We start from the raw sequence: 25,813 nt of genomic DNA, 5'->3' as shown, positions 1-25,813 counted from the left end.
TGGCGGTCCTTATGAGAGCCAGTTTCCTCATAGCGCTTGATGGTTTTTGTGTCTGCACTTTCTGCATTGACTGACCTTCATATCATAAAGTAATGATGGCCTACCCCGGCCAAACCGTAACCCGGAGAACGCTGGGCCAATTGTGTGCCGCCCTATGGTACTCCTAATCACGGCAGTTTGTGATAAAGCATGTAGTGATTCCCCTAGCACGGAGATGCAGTGCCTTGCGCCACTCGGGATCCCGGCCTCACAAACGCAGACTATGTGTAATCACACCAGCCCAGGACCTCCACATCCGGCTTCTTCACCTGCAGGATTGTCAGAGAGGGGAGGGGTGGTGCTGAGGATTATTTGTATCTATAATAAAGCCATTTTGATTGGCTGGTCCTGGCTCCCCAATGGGTGGATCTATGCCCTCCCAGGCCCACCCATGGCTGCGCCTCTGCCCAGACATGTGTAATCCATAGATTACGGCCTGATTTACTGCGTTTCTGTTTATGTTCAGTATACTTGTGCATTTCGCCACCTGTGCGGGTGGGTAATATATATATATATATATACAGTACCAGTCAAAAGTTTGGACACGCCTACTCATTCAAGGGTTTTTATTTATTTTACATTGTAGAATAATAGTGTAGACAAACTATGAAATAACACACATGGAATCATGTAGTACTGCCAAACTCTCTAAAATGACAGTGGAGGCGGTTTATGGTAGAGCAATTAACATGGAAACGCTCTGGTGGACATTCCTGCTGTCATCATGCTAATTGCACATTCCCTCAACTTGAGGCCATTGTGTTGCGTGATAAAACTGCACATTTTTAGAGTAGCCTTTAATTGTCTCCAGCACAAAGTGCACCTGTGTAATGATCATGCTGTTTAATCCGTTTATTGATTTGCCACACCTGTCAGGTGGATGGATTATCTTAAAGGATAAAATGCTCAGGGAAGTAAACATTTGTGCACAACATTTGAGAAATGCTTTTTTTGTGCATACATTTCTGGGTTACTTTATTTCAATTCAAATTGTTGCGAACCCCATTATACACCAAAGAAGTGCCTCTAGCACAGATAGAACAATGAGACAGATATTTCACCAGACGTATAAATGTGAACCATAAGGTTGGCATTTCCACTCACTACGAAATATGGTGATGAGAGGAAGCCCAGTGGCCGGTAAGGGGAGAAGATGGAGCAAGATCGATTGACAGACATTGTCTCCATACAGTTTTCTGTTTCCAAAACTATAATGTAACAGAGTGGACTACCCTTTGCCAAAGTATAAAAAATGGCGTTGTTTAGGGGAAGTAGGCGTTCCCTAATGGAAATATGCAAATAAATGCATGAGCGGCCAATAGGATCTCACTAGCTCGTGGTTGGCTCTGCCCACCTCCTTGTTTGTTCTTCCCACTATGGTTAATTTGCTCCCAATGGAAACGACAGGCTCTGGTCAATCTTGAGGTAGTTAAAAAAAAATCTTTGCCTCAAGTCTGCCGGAAAAGCACAAGTAGACCCTCCAGCCCAGTAGGTGGCTGTGATCAGAGGAAGAGAGGCCCAACTCAGCCTCCATCCAGCAAGTGGCGTTTTTCGTTTTGTCAAACGAGGTCAATGAGTGTCGAATTTGAGCAACAAAACATTTGCCATGTGAGGTTTATTTAATCCAATAGAAATGTCTTAATGTTTAAGTTGTTACGAGTGTACTGATAAGTAGAACGTGACATCCTGGTAACGAAGAAAAAACACTTATATCAGCGTTGTCTCGAGATGGCTAGTAGGATTGCATCTCTCCCTTGAGTACATGCGGTTGACGTCAATAATCCTAATCGAATATTCAAAAGAGGGTGATAATAATAACATCCACCAATCCAAAGAAAGGATAGGCGGGAGCTAGACAGCCCACTGGGCAACGACTCCCATTGTTAGGGCGGAGAGACATGCATCTTGTCAGTATTTCCATAATCTTTGCTGTAGTGAACCAAATGTTGGCAAAGCCATCAACAGAAGAAGACCAAAAAGTTGCATGCTGGGAAGATGGCCGACACCAGTGCGGATAGTGAAGAATGAGAGGACGGGGAACCGAATACAGTTCTTGCGGCAAATGCAATCAATCGTTTTAAAACTATTTCCGGTATAGGTGCGTCCGAACAACCGGGGCAAAGAATACTTCTGTCAGTGTGAACAAGTCAAACGCCTTGTCAATAACACCAACCCATGTCCGCTCCTGGATAGAGGGGACAGAACGAGTCGAATTGAAACCTAGCCTACTAACGTTAGCTAGGTCAGACAGTTTGCAAAAAAAATGTGTCATTGCATGGACGTCCATGACATATGAACTATTACAATGTATTATTCCACGATTAACTAGCTAATTACATTTGTTAAATGGTCAACCGATATAGGGAACGTTTTATTGACGGGCTGGCTGTCACTCCTATGTTTCGCTAACTTCTTGGGAGTGTCACCGTCAGATGACAGACTGTCATTGCTCCCCGTTGGCTACTCACGGCACCACCCATCTGGATATTCCTCTTGCGTTGACAAACATGTAAGTACATGTTCGTGATTGTCATTGTAGCTAGCTTGTTACCATATTAACCCATTGCTTTTTATATGAAGCCATTCGATGGTTACGTAGCTGGGCCAGCTGACGCCTTGTAGCCGTCCTAGCTAATAGCTACTATTCTTACAGCACTACCTGAAATGCCCCCGGCCCTAGACACTTGTTGCCAATGGCATATTTTCCTGCTAGTAGTGTTGGCTACATAACATTTCCACTGATACTTGCTAACTAATTTGAATGATTTACCCAGCGTTATTTGCAACTAACGTTAACAGGTATATACATTTCACTGGCATAACAAGTTCTATTCGGCGCATGTGATCAATGCAACTAGACTTTGATTTATTTTAGATTTGCAGTTTAGTTAACTAGCTTACGTTATGCCAGTTCAGTTTGACATTTAGCGTCCTACTGCTAACCAGGCTAGCTACACATACTGTAACGTTAGCCAACTAGTTTACTAAAACATGCTAGATAGCACTGCGCTGCATTATCCTACGCTTGGTTTTCTGGATAGGGTGTTTGTCTTCAGGATAGCTCAACTAGCTAACTAACAATGGCATTAGTAAGTTTAGGGAAATCGTCAAAGGTTGAGTGAACATTCCTTATGCTGAAGGGCAAATTGGTTAGTTACCTGTTCAAATTTACTTTAGGGGAGGTTGGGTATGCGAATGGGATTTTTTACTGACTCAGTACATGTGTACCCAACTAACATTACTGCAGTGTAACTGAATACTCTATTCTAGGCCCAACTAAAAAGAGACAGCCCTGTCAACATGTTTAATGATCAGCTATAATCAGTATATTTTGACGTAGCATACTTTTAGGATTGACTACCTCCGGAAATATTAGAAGTAGTACTTGCCTATGACAGATTATAAAGTTGACAGTTGTCTCTCGTTGACCAATTAGTGAACACAAAGGACATAAGACTGCTGACCAGCTAATCAAATGGCTACCGGACTGTTGACCCACCCCCTCTTTTTTACGCTGCTGCTACTCGCCGTTTATTTATGCATAATCCCTTTACCCCTACCTACTTGTACATATTACCTCAACTAACCTGTACCCCCTTACATTGACTTGGTACTATTTAGCCTTGTTAAAAAAAGGCTATTTTAGTGCATTGTGGGTTAAGGGCTTATAAGTAAGCATTTCACGGGAAGGTCTACATCTGATGTATTCGGCGCATGTGACTAATACAATTTATAGATTTTATTTTGCGTTTTTCTTGATTGTAGCCTACATTTTCACGCTACAAAACATTTAACAAACATGTCTAGTTGATGTGGTGGTGACACCAATCAGGTGTATGATAACCCATTTTCAGAACGGTTCTTGAGGTCTCCCCTTCCTCATCCCCATTCTTTGTTTTAGAGGGATTCACCCTCTCCCCCTCTAGTTGCAGGCTACCTGTGACCCTGTTGTGAGTGCAGAGTCTGTAGACTAGTCTATGGTCGATAGAATTAGTCTCTTAGCCCACAGCCTAGTCCTGCACTAGTTGGAAGGTTTATCGTTGTACTCCATGTGCACCCCAATTCTGTGTTGCCCTGGTCAAAAGAAGTACACTACATAAAGGGGACCATTTGGGACAGATCGCATAACTCACCTCATTTTGTCAGTGAAGCCTCCCATATATCAGACTAAACTCAGTCTGACCTCATTATTGCAATGAACAAACGGCAGGTGTTACAGGTTTTGGTTTTTCCGTTTATGTTGAGGTTGGACCTTTTATCATGTATAGCACATAGGGTGTCATCTCGTTAGTCAGTATGTGTTACACCTGTGCTGGCTTGTCCATCTCATTAGTCGGGAAGGTGTTTCACCTGAGCTGGTCCAGGTTCTATTTAAGTGGCCCAGTGCTCCAGTTGTCTTGAGAGATGTGCAGGGTCAACACCTTTTTAGTTGGTGCTCCCTATTTGAGTTCTAGAAAAACATTCCTTTGTCTGCTCATCCCTGTTTTCATGTTGCTAAACTTTTAGATTTTCTTCCTGTCTAAGTTTGGTGTGTTTTCTTTTGTTTGCCTCTTGGGAAATTTTTGTGGATCAATCAATCAATCAATCAATTTTATTTTATATAGCCCTTCGTACATCAGATAATATCTCGAAGTGCTGTACAGAAACCCAGCCTAAAACCCCAAACAGCTAGAATGCAGGTGTAGAAGCACGGTGGCTAGGAAAAACTCCCTAGAAAGGCCAAAACCTAGGAAGAAACCTAGAGAGGAACCAGGCTATGAGGGGTGGCCAGTCCTCTTCTGGCTGTGCCGGGTGGAGATTATAACAGAACTATGCCAAGATGTTCAAAAATGTTCATAAGTGACAAGCATGGTCAAATAATAATCATGAATAATTTTCAGTTGGCTTTTCATAGCTGATCATTAAGAGTTGAAAAACAACAGGTCTGGGACAGGTGGCGTTTCCATAACCGCAGGCAGAACAGCTGAAACTGGAATAGCAGCAAGGCCAGGCGGACTGGGGACAGCAAGGAGTCACCACGGGCGGCAGTCCCGACGCATGGTCCTAGGGCCCAGGTCCTCCGAGAGTAAGAAAGAGAGAAGGAGAAAATTAGAGAGAGCCAAGATTTTCAAAATGTTCATAAATGACAAGCATGGTCAAATAATAATCAGGAATAAATCTCAGTTGGCTTTTCATAGCCGATCATTAAGAGTTGAAAACAGCAGGTCTGGGACAGGTAGTGGTTCCATAACCGCAGGCAGAAGAGTTGAAACTGGAATAGCAGCAAGGCCAGGCGGACTGGGGGCAGCAAGGAGTCACCACGGCCGGTAGTCCCGACGTATGGTCCTAGGGCTCAGGTCCTCCGAGAGAAAGAGAGAAGGAGAAAATTAGAGAGAGCCAAGATTTTCAAAATGTTCATAAATGACAAGCATGGTCAAATAATAATCAGGAATAAATCTCAGTTGGCTTTTCATAGCCGATCATTAAGAGTTGAAAACAGCAGGTCTGGGACAGGTAGTGGTTCCATAACCGCAGGCAGAGCAGTTGAAACTGGAATAGCAGCAAGGCCAGGCGGACTGGGGGCAGCAAGGAGTCACCACGGCCGGTAGTCCCGACGTATGGTCCTAGGGCTCAGGTCCTCCGAGAGAAAGAGAGAAGGAGAAAATTAGAGAGAGCCAAGATTTTCAAAATGTTCATAAATGACAAGCATGGTCAAATAATAATCAGGAATAAATCTCAGTTGGCTTTTCATAGCCGATCATTAAGAGTTGAAAACAGCAGGTCTGGGACAGGTAGTGGTTCCATAACCGCAGGCAGAAGAGTTGAAACTGGAATAGCAGCAAGGCCAGGCGGACTGGGGACAGCAAGGTGTCAGCATGCCCGGTAGTCCTGACGTATGGTCCTAGGGCTCAGGTTCTCAGAGAGAAAGAGGGAACGAGAGAGAGCATACTTAAATTCACACAGGACACTGGATAAGACAGGAGAAGTACTCCAGGTATAACCAACTGACCCTAGCCCCCCGACACATAAACTACTGCAGCATAAATACTGGAGGCTGAGACAGGAGCGGTCAGGAGACACTGTGGCCCCATCCGAAGAAACCCCCGGACAGGGCCAAACAGGAAGGATATAACCCCACCCACTCTGCCAAAGCACAGCCCCCACACCACTAGAGGGATATCCTCAACCACCAACTTACAATCCTGAGACAAGGCCGAGTATAGCCCACAAAGGTCTCCACCACAGCACAACCAAGGGGGGGCGCCAACCCAGACAGGAAGTTCACGTCAGTAACTCAACCCACTCAAGTGACGCACCCCTCCTAGGGACGGCATGAAAGAGCACCAGCAAGCCAGTGACTCAGCCCCAGTAACAGGGTTAGAGGCAGAGAATCCCAGTGGAGAGAGGGGAACCGGCCCTGGAGAGACAGCAAGGGCGGTTCGTTGCTCCAGAGCCTTTCCGTTCACCTTCACACTCCTGGGCCAGACTACACTCAATCATATGACCTACTGAAGAGATAAGTCTTCAGTAAAGACTTAAAGGTTGAGACCGAGTCTGCGTCTCTCACATGGGTAGGCAGACTGTTCCATAAAAATGGAGATCTATAGGCGAAAGCCCTGCCTCCAGCTGTTTGCTTAGAAATTTTAGGGACAATTAGGAGGCCTGCGTCTTGTGACCGTAGCGTACGTGTAGGTATGTACGGCAGGACCAACTCGGAAAGATAGGTAGGAGCAAGCCCATGTAACGCTTTATAGGTTAACAGTAAAACCTTGAAATCAGCCCTTGCCTTAACGGGAAGCCAGTGTAGGGAAGCTAGCACTGGAGTAATATGATCAAATTTCTTGGTTCTAGTCAGGATTCTAGCAGCCGTATTTAGCACTAACTGAAGTTTATTTAGTGCTTTATCCGGGTAGCCGGAAAGTAGAGCATTGCAGTAGTCTAACCTAGAAGTAACAAATGCATGGATTAATTTTTCAGCATCATTTTTGGACAGAAAATTTCTGATTTTTGCAATGTTACGTAGATGGAAAAAAGCTGTCCTTGAAACAGTCTTGATATGTTCGTCAAAAGAGAGATCGGGGTCAAGAGTAACGCCGAGGTCCTTCACAGTTTTATTTGAGACGACTTTACAACCATCAAGATGAATTGTCAGATTTAACAGAAGATCTCTTTGTTTCTTGGGACCTAGAACAAGCATCTCTGTTTTGTCCGAGTTTAAAAGTAGAAAGTTTTCAGCCATCCACTTCCTTATGTCTGAAACACAGGCTTCTAGCGAGGGCAATTTTGGGGCTTCACTATGTTTCATTGAAATGTACAGCTGTGTGTCATCCGCATAGCAGTGAAAGTTAACATTATGTTTTCGAATAACATCCCCAAGAGGTAAAATATATAGTGAAAACAATAGTGGTCCTAAAACGGAACCTTGAGGAACACCGAAATGTACAGTTGATTTGTCAGAGGACAGACCATTCACAGAGACAAACTGATATCTTTCCGACAGGTAAGATCTAAACCAGGCCAGAACTTGTCCGTGTAGACCAATTTTGGGTTTCCAGTCTCTCCAAAAGAATGTGGTGATCGATGGTGTCAAAGGCAGCACTAAGGTCTAGTAGCACGAGGACAGATGCAGAGCCTCGGTCTGACGCCATTAAAAGGTCATTTACCACCTTCACAAGTGCAGTCTCAGTGCTATGATGGGGTCTAAAACCAGACTGAAGCATTTCGTATACATTGTTTGTCTTCAGAAAGGCAGTGAGTTGCTGCGCAACAGCTTTTTCTAAAATTTTTGAGAGGAATGGAAGATTCGATATAGGCCGATAGTTTTTTATATTTTCCGGGTCAAGGTTTGGCTTTTTCAAGAGAGGCTTTATCACTGCCACTTTTAGTGAGTTTGGTACACATCCGGTGGATAGAGAGCTGTTTATTATGTTCAACATAGGAGGGCCAAGCACAGGAAGCAGCTCCTTCAGCAGTTTAGTAGGAATAGGATCCAGTATGCAGCTTGAAGGTTTAGAGGCCATGATTATTTTCATCATTGTGTCAAGAGATATAGTACTAAAACACTTAAGTGTCTCTCCCGATCCCAGGCCCTCGCAGAGCTGTGCAGATCCAGGACAGCTAAGCCCTGGAGGAATACGCAGATTCAAAGAGGAGTCCGTAATTTGCTTTCTAATGGTCATTCTCTTTTCCTCAAAGAAGTTCATGAATTTATTACTGCTGAAGTGAAAGCCATCCTCTCTTGGGGAATGCTGCTTTTTAGTTAGCTTTGCAACAGTATCAAAAAGAAATTTTGGATTGTTCTTATTTTCCTCGATTAAGTTGGAAAAGTAGGATGATCGAGCAGCAGTGAGGGCTCTTCGGTACTGCACGGTACTGTCTTTCCAAGCTAGTCGGAAGACTTCCAGTTTTGTGTGGCGCCATTTCCGTTCCAATTTCCTGGAAGCTTGCTTCAAAGCTCGGGTATTTTCTGTATACCAGGGAGCTAGTTTCTTATGACAAATGTTTTTCGTTTTTAGGGGTGCAACTGCATCTAGGGTATTGCGCAAGGTTAAATTGAGTTCCTCAGTTAAGTGGTTAACTGATTTTTGTCCTCTGACGTCCTTGGGTAGGCAGAAGGAGTCTGGAAGGGCATCAAGGAATTTTTGTGTTGTCTGAGAATTTATAGCACGACTTTTGATGCTCCTTGGTTGGGGTCTGAGCAGATTATTTGTTGCGATTGCAAACGTAATAAAATGGTGGTCCGATAGTCCAGGATTATGTGGAAAAACATTAAGATCTACAACATTTATTCCATGGGACAAAACTAGGTCCAGAGTATGACTGTGGCAGTGAGTAGGTCCAGAGACATGTTGGACAAAACCCACTGAGTCGATGATGGCTCCGAAAGAGTTTTGGAGTGGGTCTGTGGACTTCTCCATGTGAATATTAAAATCACCAAAAATTAGAATATGATCTGCTATGACTACAAGGTCTGATAGGAATTCAGGAAACTCAGAGAGGAACGCTGTATATGGCCCAGGAGGCCTGTAAACAGTAGCTATAAAAAGTGATTGAGTAGGCTGCATAGATTTCATGACTAGAAGCTCAAAAGACGAAAACGCCATTTTTTTTTTTGTAAATTGAAATTTGCTATCGTAGATGTTAGCAACACCTCCGCCTTTGCGGGATGCACGGGGGATATGGTCACTAGTGTAACCAGGAGGTGAGGCCTCATTTAACACAGTAAATTCATCAGGCTTAAGCCATGTTTCAGTCAGGCCAATCACATCAAGATTATGATCAGTGATTAGTTCATTGACTATGACTGCCTTTGAAGTGAGGGATCTAACATTAAGTAACCCTATTTTGAGATGTGAGGTATCACGATCTCTTTCAATAATGGCAGGAATGGAGGAGGTCTTTATCCTAATAAGATTGCTAAGGCGAACACCGCCATGTTTAGTTTTGCCCAACCTAGGTCGAGGCACAGACACAGTCTCAATGGCTGAGCTGACTACACTGACTGTGCTATTGGCAGACTCCACTAAGCTGGCAGGTTGGCTAACAGCCTGCTACCTGGCCTGCACCCTATTTCATTGTGGGGCTAAAGGAGTTAGAGCCCTATCTATGTTGGTAGATAAGATGAGAGCACCCCTCCAGGTAGGATGGAGTCCGTCACTCCTTAGCAGGTCAGGCTTGGTCCTGTTTGTGGGTGAGTCCCAGAAAGAGGGCCAATTATCTACAAATTCTATCTTTTGGGAGGGGCAGAAAACCGTTTTCAACCAGCGATTGAGTGCTGAGACTCTGCTGTAGAGCTCGTCACTCCCCCTAACTGGGAGGGGGCCAGAGACAATTACTCGATGCAGACACATCTTTCTAGCTGATTTACACGCTGAAGCTATGTTGCACTTGGTGACCTCTGACTGTTTCATCCTAACATCGTTGGTGCCGACGTGGATAACAATATCTCTATACTCTCTACACTCGCCAGATTTAGCTTTAGCCAGCACCATCTTAAGATTAGCCTTAATGTCGGTAGCCCTGCCCCCTGGTAAACAGTGTATGATCGCTGGGTGATTCGTTTTAAGTCTAATACTGCGGGTAATGGAGTCGCCAATGACTAGGGTTTTCAATTTGTCAGAGCTAACGGTGGGAGCCTTCGGCGTCTCAGACCCCGTAACGGGAGGAGTAGAGACAAGAGAAGACTCAGACTCAGACTCCGACTCGCTACATAATGGGGAAAACCGGTTGAAAGTTTCTGTCGGCTGAATGAGCGACACCGGTTGAGCATTCCAACAGCATTTCCCTCCAGAAGCCATGAGAAAGTTGTCCGGCTGCGGGGACTGTGCGGGGGGATTTATACTAACGTTACTATCTGTACTTACTGGTGGCACAGACGCTGTTTCTTCCTTTCCTACACTGAAAATACCCTTGCCTAACGATTGCGTCTGAAGCTGGGCTTGCAGCACGGCTATTTTCGCCGTAAGGCGATCGTTCTCCTGTATATTATGAGTACAGCGACTGCAATTAGAAGACATCATGTTAATGTTACTACTTAGCTTCGGCTGTTGAAGGTGTTGACGAACCATGTCCAGATAAAGCGTCCGGAGTGAAAAGGTTGAATGAGGGAAAAAAGTTGCGATGGAAAAACTAAAAATATAAACGGTAATTAAAAACAGAAACAAAACAAAAAACGTAAAGTTGTCAGCTAGCAAAGTAAAGTAAAGTTCGCAGCAAATCGCACAGCAACACGTCTGCAGATTCAACAGGAAGTGACGTCACAGGTTTGATCACACCATGAGTAGTTAATCATGAAACATACACCATGGCCTTTCTTCTTCTTCCCGGAGAGTTCTTTTATTCCTGTCTGCACTATTTACTGAACCCAGCTGGTTGCATGGCCGGGGTCAGTATATCCAGAGAGAGCCATGATTCCGTGAAACGGAGAATGCTACTGTCCCTGATGTCTCTGTGGAAGGAGATCCTTAGCCTGAGCTCTACTTTATTGTCCAGGGACTGAACATTTGCGAGTAATATACTCTGAAGCGGTGGATGGTGTGGACGCCTCCTGAGTTGGACTAGAAGTCCACTCCGATTACCTCTTCTCCGCTGGCGGTGTCTCGGAGCAGCCTCTGCGTTAAGTTCAATTGCCCTGCAATACGAACAAAGGATCAAATTCAGTTCCACTTGTTGCTTTCAGTGGACACCCACATGAGTGTCTATTCAGAACCCCTCCTAAAAACCCAACTGTTTTGGTTGTTGTCAGTGACATCATTATTTGTTTTTGTTGCTGGGAAATGGGTGTTCGTCCGGAATTTAGTTTCCCATGAGTATGGTAGTCGCTCTAGTCATCTAATCTGAAGCTCTGCTGTGCCAAGATATTGGAGTGTTCAAAATACACTTTTTGTGGTAGAGTCACTGACATCCACCCTGAGAGGTTATTAGAGTTTTGTGGAATAGTTTTGAAAGTTGCATGAACACACAGGCTAATAAAAATAAAGCCATGGACTTTACGTTGGAAGCATTTGTGGAAAACCCTACATGTGAGATGCTAGATTAATGTACAAAAGCAAATGCGCTCGTCATTGCAAAGCATTATGACATCTGGCCATCCGAATGCAGTAGTCAGACTTGATCGGTACTGCTTTGGTGGCGGAGGAGGAAATCCTTCCGGACAGAGCGAGAGAGGCTGATGAAAAGGGCGCTACCGTTAGTGAGGTGAATCCCGTAAACTAAAGACGAGATGAGCGTGTAGCCAAACATGAAGAATGTGAACATGCCATCTGATGAAGACTCACAGATCTGGAGGAACTCTGAATCCAGTCAGGCCATCCTGACATCCTCAATCGAGTTTGATCTTGGTCTGAACAGCCTTCAAGGAAGGTTTTCATCTCAATGTAGCCTATTTGTTTTCATTAATGTCTCTCTTCTTGTTTCCTGTGCTGTGTTTGAATCATTTACTTGATGTCACTGTACTGCTTTGCAATTAGGTGTGTGTGTGTGTGTGTGTGTGTGTGTGTGTGTACAATGGGAATCTCCAGGGATTCTCACGGATTCTCATTTGGAATGTGTGTTTTGTTTAGTAAATTCTTTCCCTTTCCACCCCTCTTCCCTCCCTTCCTCTCTCCCTGTAGGTGTAGTCTGCAGTGCCTCAGGGGTGTACTAGCCTGTGTAGTATGCTGTGGCTGTCCTCCAGCCCAGGCCTCCTGAGCTGCGAAAGCATAATCCCTTCGCCCCTCTGCCAGCGACACGCCTGCCGCCTTAGCGTCCTCGCACTCGCCCTCGCCGGCATGTACACTACCCGGCTGTACAGCGCAGTAGGTGGTGGTGGTGGTGGAGGAAAGCCTGGACGCCGGCCGGGCCTGGGGGGTGGAGGACTGCCCATGCTGGAGAACCACCACCACCCTCTCCCACCACACCAACATCCCCACCACGTGCCCCCTCCACCTCCCAGCTACCCGCCTGTCTACCAGGGGCGCCCTGACCCTCACCGGGGGCCCCACTTCCACAGTCACCACCACCACCAGCAGCACTACCATCCCCACCCGCACCTGGCCCCTCCTCCGCCTCCACCCCTCCCCCCGCACCCTCACTACCAGACGCACGCCCACCTGCACCACCGCGGCACTGTTGGCGCCGCCGGCAGCAACAACAAGAAGACATGGAACTTCATCCATGAGAAGATGAGCTACGACACCTTCTTCACCATGAAGAGGCTGATCGAACGCTCGCGGAGAGCGGACGAGGTGCTGCGCTGGGTGACACAGAACCCAGGCAAGATTTCACACAACCATTACCCCATCGCCCTTCAGAAGATTGGCCAGCTACTACAGGCCGGAGCTGGGGTTGGAGGAGGAGGGGGCGGCAGAGGTGGCTCGGAGGCAGCCCTGGTTCCCTCTCCCGGAGTCGGTGGAGGAGAAAGAGTGGCGAATGAAGGTCGACAGATCCTGGAGCACCAGGACTTCCAGACGCTGTGCGACTCCATTGTGAGGGACTGTGCCAAGTTTGACAACTTCAGCATCGTCAACTGCCTGTACGCTGTGGCAGCATTAGGTGAGTCTAGGTGATCTGTGGCTGCACTAGGTGAGTTTAGGTGATCTATGGCTGCACTGGGTGAGACTAGGTGATCTGTGGCTGCACTGGGTGAGACTAGGTGATCTGTGGCTGCACTGGGTGAGTCTAGGTGATCTGTGGCTGCACTAGGTGAGACTAGGTGATCTGTGGCTGCACTAGGTGAGACTAGGTGATCTGTGGCTGCCCTAGGTGAGTCTAGGTGATCTCATGGAGGCAGCTCTGTTTCCCATACCTTACTTGGATTTGTTGGGAGTGTGAAAGTTATCTTTTTCATATTGCTAGTGTATTATCAACAGGCGTTTTTAGTTCATTGCTTTTTATAACATTGTGAAATGGCATCTACTACTTTATACGTGTATTCACTTGGGTTTCGTATAGATATGAAAATAATTTGTGTACATATAACAAACCTGATTGCACTTGTCTGGAATATTAAACTGACTTACATTCCTTGAAAAAAATAAATGAAGTAAACCAAATAAACCCTAAAAGTCCCGCCTCCTCCCCCAGGCCTTCCCAGCGACTCGCGGGTGGTGCAGGTGCTGGAGGCTGAGTCCCAATCACGACTGGGCCAGTTTAACCAGAAGGACGTGTCCATGGTGTTCAGCTCCAGCATGAAGCTGCACCCCAGCAGCCAGCACCCGCTCACCGAGGCCTGCCTGGCGGGCTTGGAGAAGAACCTGGAGCGGGAGCGTCACCCGCAGACCCTCTTCCTGCTGCTCTCCTACTACCGCCTCAAGTGGCGCTTGCTGCAATCCAGCGACGCTGCAACGACCGAGATCGTGGCCAATGTACCACCCAACCCGGAACAGCTCCTGGCCAACAGGTAGGGTTGGGATGGTGGTTGATTACCCGTTCGTGGTTCTCTTGTTTGTAAGAGGCCATCCAAGTAGAGGAAATGCGAGTTAAGCAGTACAACTGGGTCACTCTCGATAGTCATAAATGGAGGACATGTTTTCAAAAATAACAATTTAGTATTCTTATTGCACATGCCTTACAGAGGTTCTACCTCAGTTTAAAAAACCTTTTATCCCATTTTTGTTTACTGAACACAATCTAGGTGTGGTCTGTTCCTGAGTGTAATTTTAAATGTCAGTTATTGTGATTAAAAACAGTTATGGAGATACTTAGTACACTGAACAAAAATATAAATGCAACATGCAACGATTTCAAAGAATTGAGTGAGTTACATTTCGGTCAATTGAAATCAGTCAATTGAAAATACATTTCATTAGGCACTATGGATTTCACATACCTGGGAATACAGATATGCATCTGTTGGTCACAGATACCTTTAAAAATAAAGGTAGGGGTGTGGAGAAAAAAAAAAGAGTCAGTATCTGGTGTGACCACCATTTACCTCATGCAGCGCGACACATCTCCTTCACATAGAGTTGATCAGGATGTTGATTGTGGCCTGTGGAATGTTGTCCCACTCCTCTTCAATGACTGTGCGAAGTTGCTGGATATTGGCGGGAACTGGAACACGCTGTCGATCAAGAGCATCCAAAACATGCTCAATGGGTGACATGTCTGAGTGTGCAGGCCATGGAAGAACTGGGACATTTTCAGCCTCAAGGAATTGGGTACAGATCTTTGCGACATGGGGCTGTGCCTTATCATGCTGAAACGTGACGTGATAAAGGCGAATGAATGGCACGACAATGGGCCTCAGGATCTCATCAAAATATCAGCCCAAATTGCCATCGATAAAATGTAATTGTTCATTGTCTGTAGTTTATGCCTGCCCATACCATAACCGCACCGCCACCGTGGGGCACTCTGTTCACAACGTTGACATCAGTAAACCGCTCGCCCACACGTCTGCCCGGTACAGTTGAAACCGCGATTCATCTGTGAAGAGCATATTTCTCCAGCGTGCCAGTGGCCATCAAAGGTGAGCATTTGCCCACTGAAGTTCGTTACGACGCCAAACTGCAGTCAGGTGAATACCCTGGTGAGGACGACGTGCACGCAGATGAGCTTCCCTGAGACGGTTTCTGACACTTTGTGGGTTTGCACAACTGAAGATTTTCTGCACAGTTTCATCAGTTCCCGCTGGCGAAACCACACGTTGAGGTCCATAGCTTGCATCGTTACACCTTGTCTGCCGGTTGGACGTACTGCCAAGTTCTCTAAAACTACAGTGTATTCTGAAAGTATTCAGACCCGTTGACTTATTCCACATTTTGTTAAGTTACAGCCTCATTCTAAAATGGAATCAATTGTTTTTTTTCTCATCAATCTACACACAATACCCCATAATGATGAAGCAAAAACTGTTTAAAAAAAAAAAAGTTTGCTAATTTATTACAAATCAAAAACTGATATCACATTTATACAAGTATTCAGACCCTTTACTCAGTACTTTGAAGCACCTTTTGGCAGCGATTACAGCCTCGAGTCTTCTTGGGTATAACGCTACAAGCTTGGCACACCTGTATTCGGGGAGTTTCTTCCATTCTTCTCTGCAGATCCTCAAGCTCTGTCAGGTTGGATGGGGAGTGTCGCTGCACAGCTATTTTCAGGTCTCTCCAGAGATGTTCGATCGGGTTCTGGCTGGGCCACTCAAGAACATTCAGAAACTTGTCCCGAAGCCACTCCTGCATTGTCTTGGCTGTGTGGAGCAGGTTTTCATCAAGGATCTCTGTACTTTGCTCCGTTCATCTTTGCCTCGATCCTGACTAGTCTCCCAGTCCCTGCCTGAAAAACATCCCCACAGGATGATACTGCCCCCACCATGCTTCACGGTAGGGATCTTGCCAGGTTTCATCCAGACGTGACGCTTGGCATTCAGGCTAATGCATTCCATCTTGGTTTTATCAGACCAGAGAATCTTGTTTCTCATGGTCTGATAGTCTTTGGGTGCCTTTTGGCGAACTCCAAGTGGACTGTCATGTACCATTGGCAAATTAGAAATGCTCACAGGGACATGAACAAATTTGTGCCAAAGAATGTAAAGAAATTAGCTTTCTGTGCATATGCAAAATTTCAGAGATCTTTTATTTCAGCTCATGAAACATGGGACCAACACTTTACATGTTGTGTTTTATATTTTTGTTCAATATAATTAGTATTGCGATAATGAACGTTGTCATGATACCAAATTCCAAACCATTGTCCCGCACAACCTACCAACAGGAAGATCCTCCGACTGGTCAAGCACACACTGGCTAGCGTAAGTGGCGTGCGCGACCAGGAGATGGCGCTGCTGGACGAGATGCTGGCTACATGCGTACGTGAGGCTAGTAACAAGAGCCTGGAGATTATCTTCAGCTCCCACCTATTCTACCAGAACAGACAGGAGAGGTTTGTGTGCAGCCTGGCTGGTGAGTTTTCTTCTCCTCTCTGCTCCTCTGCCATTCTCTGACAGCTGTTTTTTAATCTGTCGGTTTCTCCATCTTTCTTATCATTCCCAAGATAACCTTCTTGTCTTTTTCTAATAGAGGAGTTGCCTAAAAAGGTGGACAGCATAACCCCATACACCATGGCCCTCATTGCCAAATACATCGCCCGCCACCGGCTCAGAGAGACTCGACTCCTCGACACCATCGCTGATTTCCTGGTCAAGAAGGGAGAATACCTGGATAGCAAGGTAAGGTGGCACACTCATCTACAAAATCTCTGTCATATGTTTAAACAGCTGTTGAGCGACTCGGGTACACTGTGTTTGTTGGATATTATGAAGGCTATTACACCTGAAATGAGATGTTTATTTACACACATTATGGGTTCTTATACCATGGCATTGTTGAATTCTTGTTTCTGATTGGTTTGAAAGGCATTCTAGAGTGTAAAGGGTGGCCGTTACGCCATAGTAGAAGCTATCAATAACCAGGGTTCCATCCAACCTTTTTTATGCCAGTAAAGTACATGTTGGATAAACATGTCACGAAAGACCTGATTGAAACAAAACAAAATACGTTTGACAAGGTGGTCTTTTTGTATCGATAAAATTAATTATGTAAGAAATTGCGGTGGAAACTGTATGCTCAAATATTGATATACTACCATCATATCGAAGTCAACTTGGGAGTTACGCGATGATATGCTGTGTGGCCCTCCCCCTACGACTCGGGAAAGCATGCAGTTAGCTAGCTGTAGCCTATGCTTCCAGTACTAGATTTATTCTCTGATCCTTTGATTGGGTGGACAACATATCAGTTCATGCTGCAAGAGCTCTGATTTGGTTGGAGGACGTCCTCCAGAAGTTGTCATAATTACTGTGTAAGTCTATGGAAGGGGGTGAGAACCATGAGCCTCCTAGGTTTTGTATTGTAGTCCATGTACCCAGAGGAGGACGGAAGCTAGCTGTCCTCCGGCTGCACCATGGTGCTACCCTACAGAGTGCTGTTGAGGCTACTGTAGACCTTCATTGCAAAACAGTGTGTTTTAATAATTATTGGGTGACGTGAATGTATTTAGTATAGTTTTATCTAAACTTTCACTATGTTTCTGAAGTTCACTGAGGAGGATGGTCCTCCCTTTCCTCCTCTGAGGATCCTCCACTGGTACAAAGACCAGAGTGGGCCCATTTTTATTTTTTTATTTCACCTTTATTTAACTAGGCAAGTCAGTTAAGAACAAACTCTTATTTACAATGACGGCCTACCAAAAGGCAAAAGGAATCCTGCAGGGATGGGGGCTGGTATTAAAAATATAGGACAAACACATCACGACAAGAGAGACAACACAACACTACATAAAGAGAGACCTAAGACGACAACACAGCATGGTAGCAACACCACATGACTACAACATGGCAGAAGCACAAAACATTGTTGGGCACAGACAACAGCACAAAGGGCAAGAAGGTATAGACAACAATGCATCACGCAAAGCAGCCAACTGTCAGTAAGAGTCCATGATTTAAACTTTAAACTTTATAACGCAGCATTTTTTTTGTGACAAAACAATCAGTACAGTTGAAAATGCGACAGAAACCCGGCAAAATGGGAATTTAACCACAAAAGTTATTTTTATATTTTTTATGTTTTTATCCGCAACAAGTCAATTTGGTGGAAACACATCTCTGGTGGGAAAATGTGGTTGATATGGGTTTGATTAAAGCAGTTATCGCGTGCGACACTTAGTAATTAGTATCATAATGCTTGGTAATGTCATGATAATGGGTTTCTCTCTTTTTTTTCTCTCCACAAGGTAATCCAAAAGCTTGTGTTCCCCTTCAGCCGGATGAGCTACCGCCCGTCCAACGAGGTCCAGTTCTTCTCCAAGCTGGAAGTGGTGCTGGAGCTAAAGGCCCTGAGCTCCCCACTAGCCACAGTCAACATCCTCATGTCCCTGTTCCAGCTGGGCCACTTCCCTGGCCTGGTGCTGCACAAGGTCTTCTCCACCGCCTTCATCAGCAACGTCACCAGTAAGTGGGGAGACGCACACAGCGATCAAGCAACATCAAAGAGCAGCTATGTTTCTTTTGTTTTTCGACTGGCCCCTTTCAGTAGACACAATAAACCTCAAGCCAAATTAATAACTAAGGAGTATGTTTACATGCGTTCAATAATACGATTATTTTGAATATTCAGATTCAGATTAAGATAATAGTTTGATTAAATTGTTTTCATGCTCTTCAAGAAAACAATTTCCCTAATAATCCTGTTTCCATGGACACATCTAAGATCAGGCTACCTGGTGGCACTCTGATAAATGCAGAAAATCACCAATCAAAATAAACGTTCAACCACAGCGACCATGTTATTTTTGGGAAGCATATTTGGTTATGAGTTGGGACACAGCATTTGTATGTGAACTATTTCTAACGTGCAAACTTTCACGTTTTCCTTACTCACTTCACTAGCGCAAAAGACAGAGCCTCGTGCTGGTCCCGCTAGCATATGCACAGAACAAATACAGCTGGAAATCATTTTTTTATATATATATATATATATATTTTTTTGCAATAATTCACACAACAACAAAAAATCCAATATCTAGATGTTTTAATCGGTGTATGCTTACTTCGATTATGACCGTACGCCAATTTAAGATAAGCAGAGTACTGTTTACATGACTAATTAAAGAACAGTCTGGTCTTCATGGCCATGTACTCTTAAGACTCAGGCTCTGAGGGGTGGAGATTGTATCTAGGTTTCTTCCTTTCTAGGGAGTTTTTCCCTAGCCACCGTGTGTCTACATCTGCATTGCTTACTGTTTGGGTTTTTAGGCTGGGTTTCTGTATATCACTTTGACATCTGCTGATATAAATTTATATATACAGTGCCGTCGGAAAGTATTCAGGCCCCTTGACTTTTTCCACATTTTGTTACGAACTGTTTTTATTCAATCAACACACAATAACCCCATTTTTTTTATTTTAGCAAATGGATAAAAAATTAAAAAGAACATACCTTATTTACATAAGTATTGAGCTCATGTGCATCTTGTTTCCATTGATCATCCTTGAGCTGTTTCTACAACTTGATTGGAGTCCACCTGTGGTATATTCAATTGATTGGACATGATTTGGAAAGGCACATACCTGTCTATATGAAGTCCCACAGTTGACATTGCATTTCAGAGTAAAAATCAAGTCATGAGGTTGAAGGAATTGTCCGTAGCGCTCCGAGACAGGATTGTGCCGAGGCACAGATCTGGGGATGGGTACCAAAACATTTCTGCAGCATTGAAGGTCCCTAAGAACACAGTGGCCTCCATCTTTCTTAAATGGAATAAGTTTGGAACCACCAAGACTCTTCCTAGAGCTGGCCGTCCGACTAAACTGAGCAATCGGGGAGAAGGGCCTTGGTCAGGGATGTGACCAAGATCCCGATGGTCACTGACAGAGATCCAGAGTTCCTCTGTGGAGATGGGAGAACCTTCCAGAAGGACAACCATCTCTGCAGCACTCCACCAATCAGGCATTTATGGTAGGGTGGCCAGACGGAAGCCACTCCTCAGTAAAAGGCACATGACAGCCCACTTGAAGTTTGCCAAAAGGCACCTAAAAACTATCCGACCATGAGAAACAAGATGGTCTGGTCTGATGAAACCAAGATTGAACTATTTGGCCTTAATGCCAGTGTCACGTCTGGAGGAAACCTGGCGGCATCATGCTGTGGGGGATGTTTTTCAGTAGCAGGGAGACTAGTCAGGATCGAGGCAAAGATGAACGAAGAAAAGTACAGCGAGATCCTTGATGAAAACCTGCTCCGCACCGACAAGACAATGCAGGAGTGGCTTCGGGACAAGTCTCTGAATGTCCTTGAGTGGCCCAGCCAGAACCCAGACTTGAACCCGATCGAACATCTCTGGAGAGACCTGAAAATAGCTGAGCAGCAACGCTCCCCATCCAACCTGACAGCGCTTGAGAGGATCTGCAGAGAAGAATGGGAGAAACTCTCCAAATACGGGTGTGCCAAGCTTGTAGTGTCATACCCAAGAAGACTTGAGGCTGTAATCACTGCCAAAGGTGCTTCAACAAAGTACTGAGTAAAGGGTCTGAATACTTATGTAAATGTGATATTTTAGTTTTTGATTTCTCATTATGGGGTATTATGTGTAGATTGAGGGGGAAAAACCTATTTAATCAATTTTAGAATAAGGCTGTAACGTAACTAAATGTGGAAAAAGTCAAGGTCTGAATATGTACACATACATATATACATACATACGTACGTACGTACGTACGTACGTGTGTGTATATATATATTATACACACACACATTTGATGCATGAAGTTGAATATTACCGCCACATACCTCAACTCACTCCGATGCGCTTAATTTTCACGTTAGGAAATTTTTGACCGTTGCTCCCGCTCATGTCCTTGTTTCCGTCGATTTTATTGTTCCCCCATTTGTAGACAGTCCTTACGCTCTGATCGTGCGTCGCTACCTGTCTCTTTTGGACGCGGCGGTGGAGCTGGAGTACAGGGACTACACCGGTCCACGGCTCCAGGACACGCACAAGGTGCTCATGTTTGACCACGCGCTGACCGCTGACGAGGTCAACCGCAAGTACAGGTACGGTGCAGTACTAGGGGTGATTAGTTGACTAACTGTAAGTTGTCTTCAATTTTGAAAGTTGAATTTTACATCTGCCTTTTTTCATTGCAAATTCCAGTGAATCTCAAAGTATGTGTGTTTCAGCTACAAGGGTCTTGTTGCTGAAGCCCTCAGACAGTTGGTTGGAGAGCACGGCTACAAACAAGACGAGGTTCTGGCCCCTGGTTATTACACAGGTACATTGGATTTAACACACGCTCTGGTGTTTGTTCAAAGGCCACTCTTAAGATGTCGCACTGTTACTGAACACAATGGTGTATATATCATTCTGTAGTACTGTAACCTCTTGTACAATTACAAAAACTTGAGGAAGATTAGGGAAAACATTTTATTTAAGCAGGGAGTCATGCTGAGACCATGCTCTTTCGCGGATGAGCCTTGTGTGAACACATCGATAAACAACAATTACACTCTACATATCTATACACACGGCAATTACACTCTACATGTCTATGGGCTCCCGAGTGGCGCAGCGGTCTAAGGCACTGCATCTCAGTGCAAGAAGCGTCACTACAGTCCCTGGTTCGAATCCAGGCTGTATCACATCTGGCCGGCGATTGGGAGTCCCATTGGGCGGCGCACAATTGGACCAGCGTCGTTCAGGTTTGGCCGTGGTAGGCCGTCATAGTTAACAAATTCTTATTTACAGACTTCCCGAGTCCGGGGGTCTGATAACTTACCTGTCTGAAGGTTAACAATGATGGCTGAAGTTTATCCAAGATGGCTTTGTTGATAATAAAAAAAAAGAGCGCGAGACTTCAGAGGCCCAGCCTACTTTCTTGATAAAATATGCAATGATAGGTTGATTACACATCGGCTGCAATAAAGCACTATGATAACCTGTGTCCAATGGCTTCAATACAGTAGTAGCTGCATTCATATGGACGATATCTCCATAGTCGATAACCAGAATTAATTGACTGAATGATTTAGAGTTCTGCCCCTCTTTTTGTATTTTTTTAAATTTGACAAAGATTTTACTTGATGTTGACACAACTTACATCATGATTGAGGAAGTCGGATCTATTTCTCAATTGCCTGACAAGCTGCCAACCAGCAACAGAGTTTTTCTAGCCTTGGCCCAGGCCTGATTTTTCTCATAAGATCTGAAAGTTCTATAGAGAACCAAGGACTTTTTTTTTGTAACTTAAAAAAAAAATATATATATATAAGGTGTTTTCAACGGGAGTGTGTTTGTCTGTCAGAGAGATTATGAAAAAGTCAGTTCTAGAGATAATTCAGACAGCTGATGGAGGAAACATCAGAGTAACATGTCATGTTCTCTTCATAATTATACGATTACTGTCAAATGTGGCTCCTGAGTGGCACAGCAGTCTAAGACACTGCATCTCAGTGCTAGAGGCGTCACTACAAGACACCCTGGTTCAAATACAGGCTGTATCACAACCGGCCGTGATTGGGAGTCCCATAGGGCGGTGTACAATTGGCTCAGCGTCGTCCGGGTTTGTGGTGTAGGCCGTCATTGTAAATAAGAATTTGTTAACAGACTTGCTTAGTTAAATAAAGGTTAAATAAATGTTGCAACCCTAAACCTCTGTATATTCCCATTCCTTTGTAGACTTCCTGCTGTGGATCGACGGTTCTGGCCAGGTTCTCCCTATCCAGACAGGGGCCTCCCAAGGTGTTACCCACAAAGCCCCACAGGGATCCGTGACCGTGACAGCCCTCACCTCAGACTTTCAAAAGTTCTCCCCCTTCGCCCCACTAGAGGAAGGGGGGGACCAGCGACCCGTCGGAGGGGACGAGTCGGTAACCCTCTTGCCACAACACATGCAGCGTGGGGCAAACCCTGCCTCGGTCCAGAGGGCAGCCCCTAACGGCGGGGGCCCACTTGACTACAACACTTACTACACGCCTGCTGACTACTACTCCAGCCTGGCCAAGGAGCACTCTCTGGAGAGTCAGGACAGTTCCACACTCAGCAGCCCTCCCTCTGACAGCCTGGCCCAGCCAATGGCCTCCGGGGTAGGAGGATCCACCACAGCTGCTCCTGTTTCTCTTTTCCAGTTCTCTATTGGGAAGATCCTGGAGGACGAGGGAGGGGTGCCAGGGCCCGACTGCGAGCTCCCTGTCTTCTATGAGGGGTTGGCCGGGGACGTGGGGCCCACCTCGTCACTTCAGCTGCACCCGGCCGATCGAACCGACACAGAGAGGGCAGTGGGGGACCAGCGGCAAGTTAAGAGGTCGGTGCTGATGGAATCCCCAAATCTGTGTAGTTAGTCATTTTATACATACTACCCAACTACGAAGCGCTTGATTTATGCTTCTTTGGTGGGGCCATGCTAGCTAGCAAATAACTTTCAGAAAGATCGTTTTGCTGGGAAGTCTGACTCGTCTTCATGGCAGACACCGGTATTTTTCTACCGTCTTTCGTCACTTGTGTATTCGCGGCATAAGTCATTTATTTCAAAATAGAGAAATAACTATTTAATTGCGAAATACAACTTTCTTCTTTTCAGAGTGGTCATGTCGGTGAATGACAAGTGGCACTACTGTCACAACTCTGAGGTGCTGGTGGGCTCCCGAGCCATGAGGGACCGTCATCTGTTGCTCCTGGGATACGTCATTCTGCAGGTGAGCCATTACCATCATACATACAACCACATTTCAACAATCTTACAAACACAGGAGGCTGGCACCTTTTATTGGGGATGACGGGCTCGTGGTAATGGCTGGAGAGGAAGATGTGGAATGGCATCAAACACATGGTTTGATGCCATTCCATTTGCTCCGTTCCAGACATTATTATGAGCCGTTCTCCCCTCAACAGCCTCCACTGCTTACAACCCTCATTTCAGTCTTCCCTTTAACTCCATTACAATCATCCAATTACGCTTTTTAATTGGTACCAGGGACAACTAACGGTCCACTGTGCCCAAATAAGGTAGTACGTACCACTGTTAGTTTAACTCATCTCTCCCTGGGTTTTCTCTATCCTCTTGTCCCTCTTCCGCAGCTGCCCTATCACGAGCTGGAGAAGCTGAATGGCATAGAGGAGGTGAAGCAGTACCTCCACAAAAAGCTCCTGGAGGTCCCCTTATGACAACAAAAGACTTGAGTGTGTGTGTGCGTGCGTAAGCCATTGCGACTGCTTGGGATATGACAGGGGGTTGGGAAAAGGGGATGGTTTGGGGTAGAGAACAAACCCTGGTCAAAGTCTAAAGTTAGAGGGGGTTTTTTTGTGCAATTTTGCTCTTGCATTCATCAAAATGGCGCCAGGCTATTTGCAACGAGCCATATACCCAGTTGATGACGTGTCTCGTATCATGTTGCCACGCTTGGTATCTCGTTTATTGTCACTTCACAACCGTTCTTGACCATCTTGCCTACGGACTGTTCCTAGTGTATCACAGTAGCATGACAAAACAGTTTTGTTTTTCCATAGTTGTAGTTTTGTGTGGGGGAATAAGATGTTATAATTATTATAGTCATACAGAGATGACAATGTTCTGGTGGTGTTTGAGGGAGAGGTGGGGGGGTGGTGTAATTTTCTATTGTTTAACTCCAGTTGTAACGCATGACTGTTCATACAGGACAAACGGGGCTTCTTCATAGTGTTTTCTAATACTGGTGCACCGTATGTAGACTAATGGACTGTAGGATGTTTAATGAGGGATGAACATTTATAAATCTAGTTAATGTGTTTTTTTGTGAATGCTGGAACGGCTTTTCCGGTGTCCAGAACAAAGCAGCGCGAAGTCCGACATCAACTTTGTCTCTTTGTTTTGTCTTTGCCACTTCACCTGTGACATTTTTAATGAATGACTGTATTCAGAGAGGAATGTGTGATTTCCTCCAGTGAGTTCCCACCAACTGCATTGACAATGAAACACAAGTTTTCCAGGAGGGAATTGCTAGATACCTGGGACCTCATTTATCATCTCGCTCAATTCTGGCGTACGTGGAGATAAATTGTTGCCCACGCAAATCCTACAAACTGTCACATGCACATATGTTTTCGTTGATAAACTAGCGCCATACTATATTTGTGTGCTCGTGAACGAGCGTTGCAACCCCGCTTGGAAAATAGCCCTCATTCACCCTTTTATGGTAGCAAAAACACCCTCTATTCACGGTAACAAAAACTGTATGATTTGGAGATGTAGGAACTGGGCCATGATAGTTCCTGAAAGAAAAAAACAATGGCAAGTTGCATCACATTTCTGTAGATGTAGACAGAATGTGTTCATCTCTTGCAGTGGCTTTTTCAAACTTAAAATGCCGTGGCCGTGCATTATTCAACATTGTCTATTTGAGCAATTTTAAAAAGTAAATGTTTCAGCCCACATTTTTTATGTAGGAGATGAATTGTTCAATATTTTCTTTTATCAATACATAGAGCCACCAAGGCAGAAGATATAAAACACGGAGATTTAATAGGCTATGATGTCGTGCTCCTACAGCACAGCATTACTGTAGACTACCCATACTGTCAAATATTTTAAGTAGGCTACCGGTCTATGTACTTTTGAGCATACTTGGCTATTGAATGAGCGATGGATAAATGGTATCCTAATTAGTTGTGCAGCAGGAATAAACCAGTCAGAAAAGGAGAGCTGTCCTGCAATATGATTTAGGCCTATATAATAAAAGTAATATAAACATATTAGGCTACATGCTTCTCTGAGATCTCCATACTAAATGCATCTGTGTTATCATTAGGATCACGTTTTGTTTTAATATACCATTAAAATTCCTGT

The 25,813-nt window shown here is 44.9% G+C and overlaps 1 protein-coding gene across 1 annotated transcript; it reads left to right on the top strand.

The window, feature by feature from the left end:
* Window positions 1-1,534: 1,534 nt before the first annotated feature.
* Window positions 1,535-24,889, top strand: LOC129823680 (uncharacterized). Its single transcript, XM_055882582.1, has 11 exons — window positions 1,535-2,548; window positions 12,132-13,050; window positions 13,582-13,897; window positions 16,213-16,400; window positions 16,518-16,666; window positions 18,232-18,448; window positions 20,891-21,050; window positions 21,177-21,268; window positions 22,672-23,296; window positions 23,573-23,687; window positions 24,070-24,889. Exons 2-11 carry the CDS (start codon window positions 12,174-12,176, stop codon window positions 24,154-24,156), a joined length of 2,826 nt encoding a protein of 941 aa, XP_055738557.1. The 5' UTR covers window positions 1,535-2,548; window positions 12,132-12,173; the 3' UTR covers window positions 24,157-24,889.
* Window positions 24,890-25,813: the final 924 nt, after the last annotated feature.

This window comes from Salvelinus fontinalis, chromosome 26, assembly GCF_029448725.1.
Source record: "Salvelinus fontinalis isolate EN_2023a chromosome 26, ASM2944872v1, whole genome shotgun sequence".
In the NCBI taxonomy this organism is placed as follows: domain Eukaryota; kingdom Metazoa; phylum Chordata; class Actinopteri; order Salmoniformes; family Salmonidae; genus Salvelinus; species Salvelinus fontinalis.
Note: the sequence above shows the minus strand (reverse complement) of the source record. Positions and strands in the feature narration are given on the sequence as shown.

Excerpts from the sequence above, each read along its gene's own strand:
- LOC129823680 (XM_055882582.1), top strand. The coding sequence starts at position 12,174 with ATGCTGTGGCTGTCCTCCAGCCCAGGCCTCCTGAGCTGCGAAAGCATA. Across the intron at positions 13,051-13,581 it reads GTACGCTGTGGCAGCATTAG|GCCTTCCCAGCGACTCGCGG; the intron begins GTGAGTCTAGGT and ends CTCCTCCCCCAG. Across the intron at positions 18,449-20,890 it reads CTTCATCAGCAACGTCACCA|ACAGTCCTTACGCTCTGATC; the intron begins GTAAGTGGGGAG and ends CCCCATTTGTAG.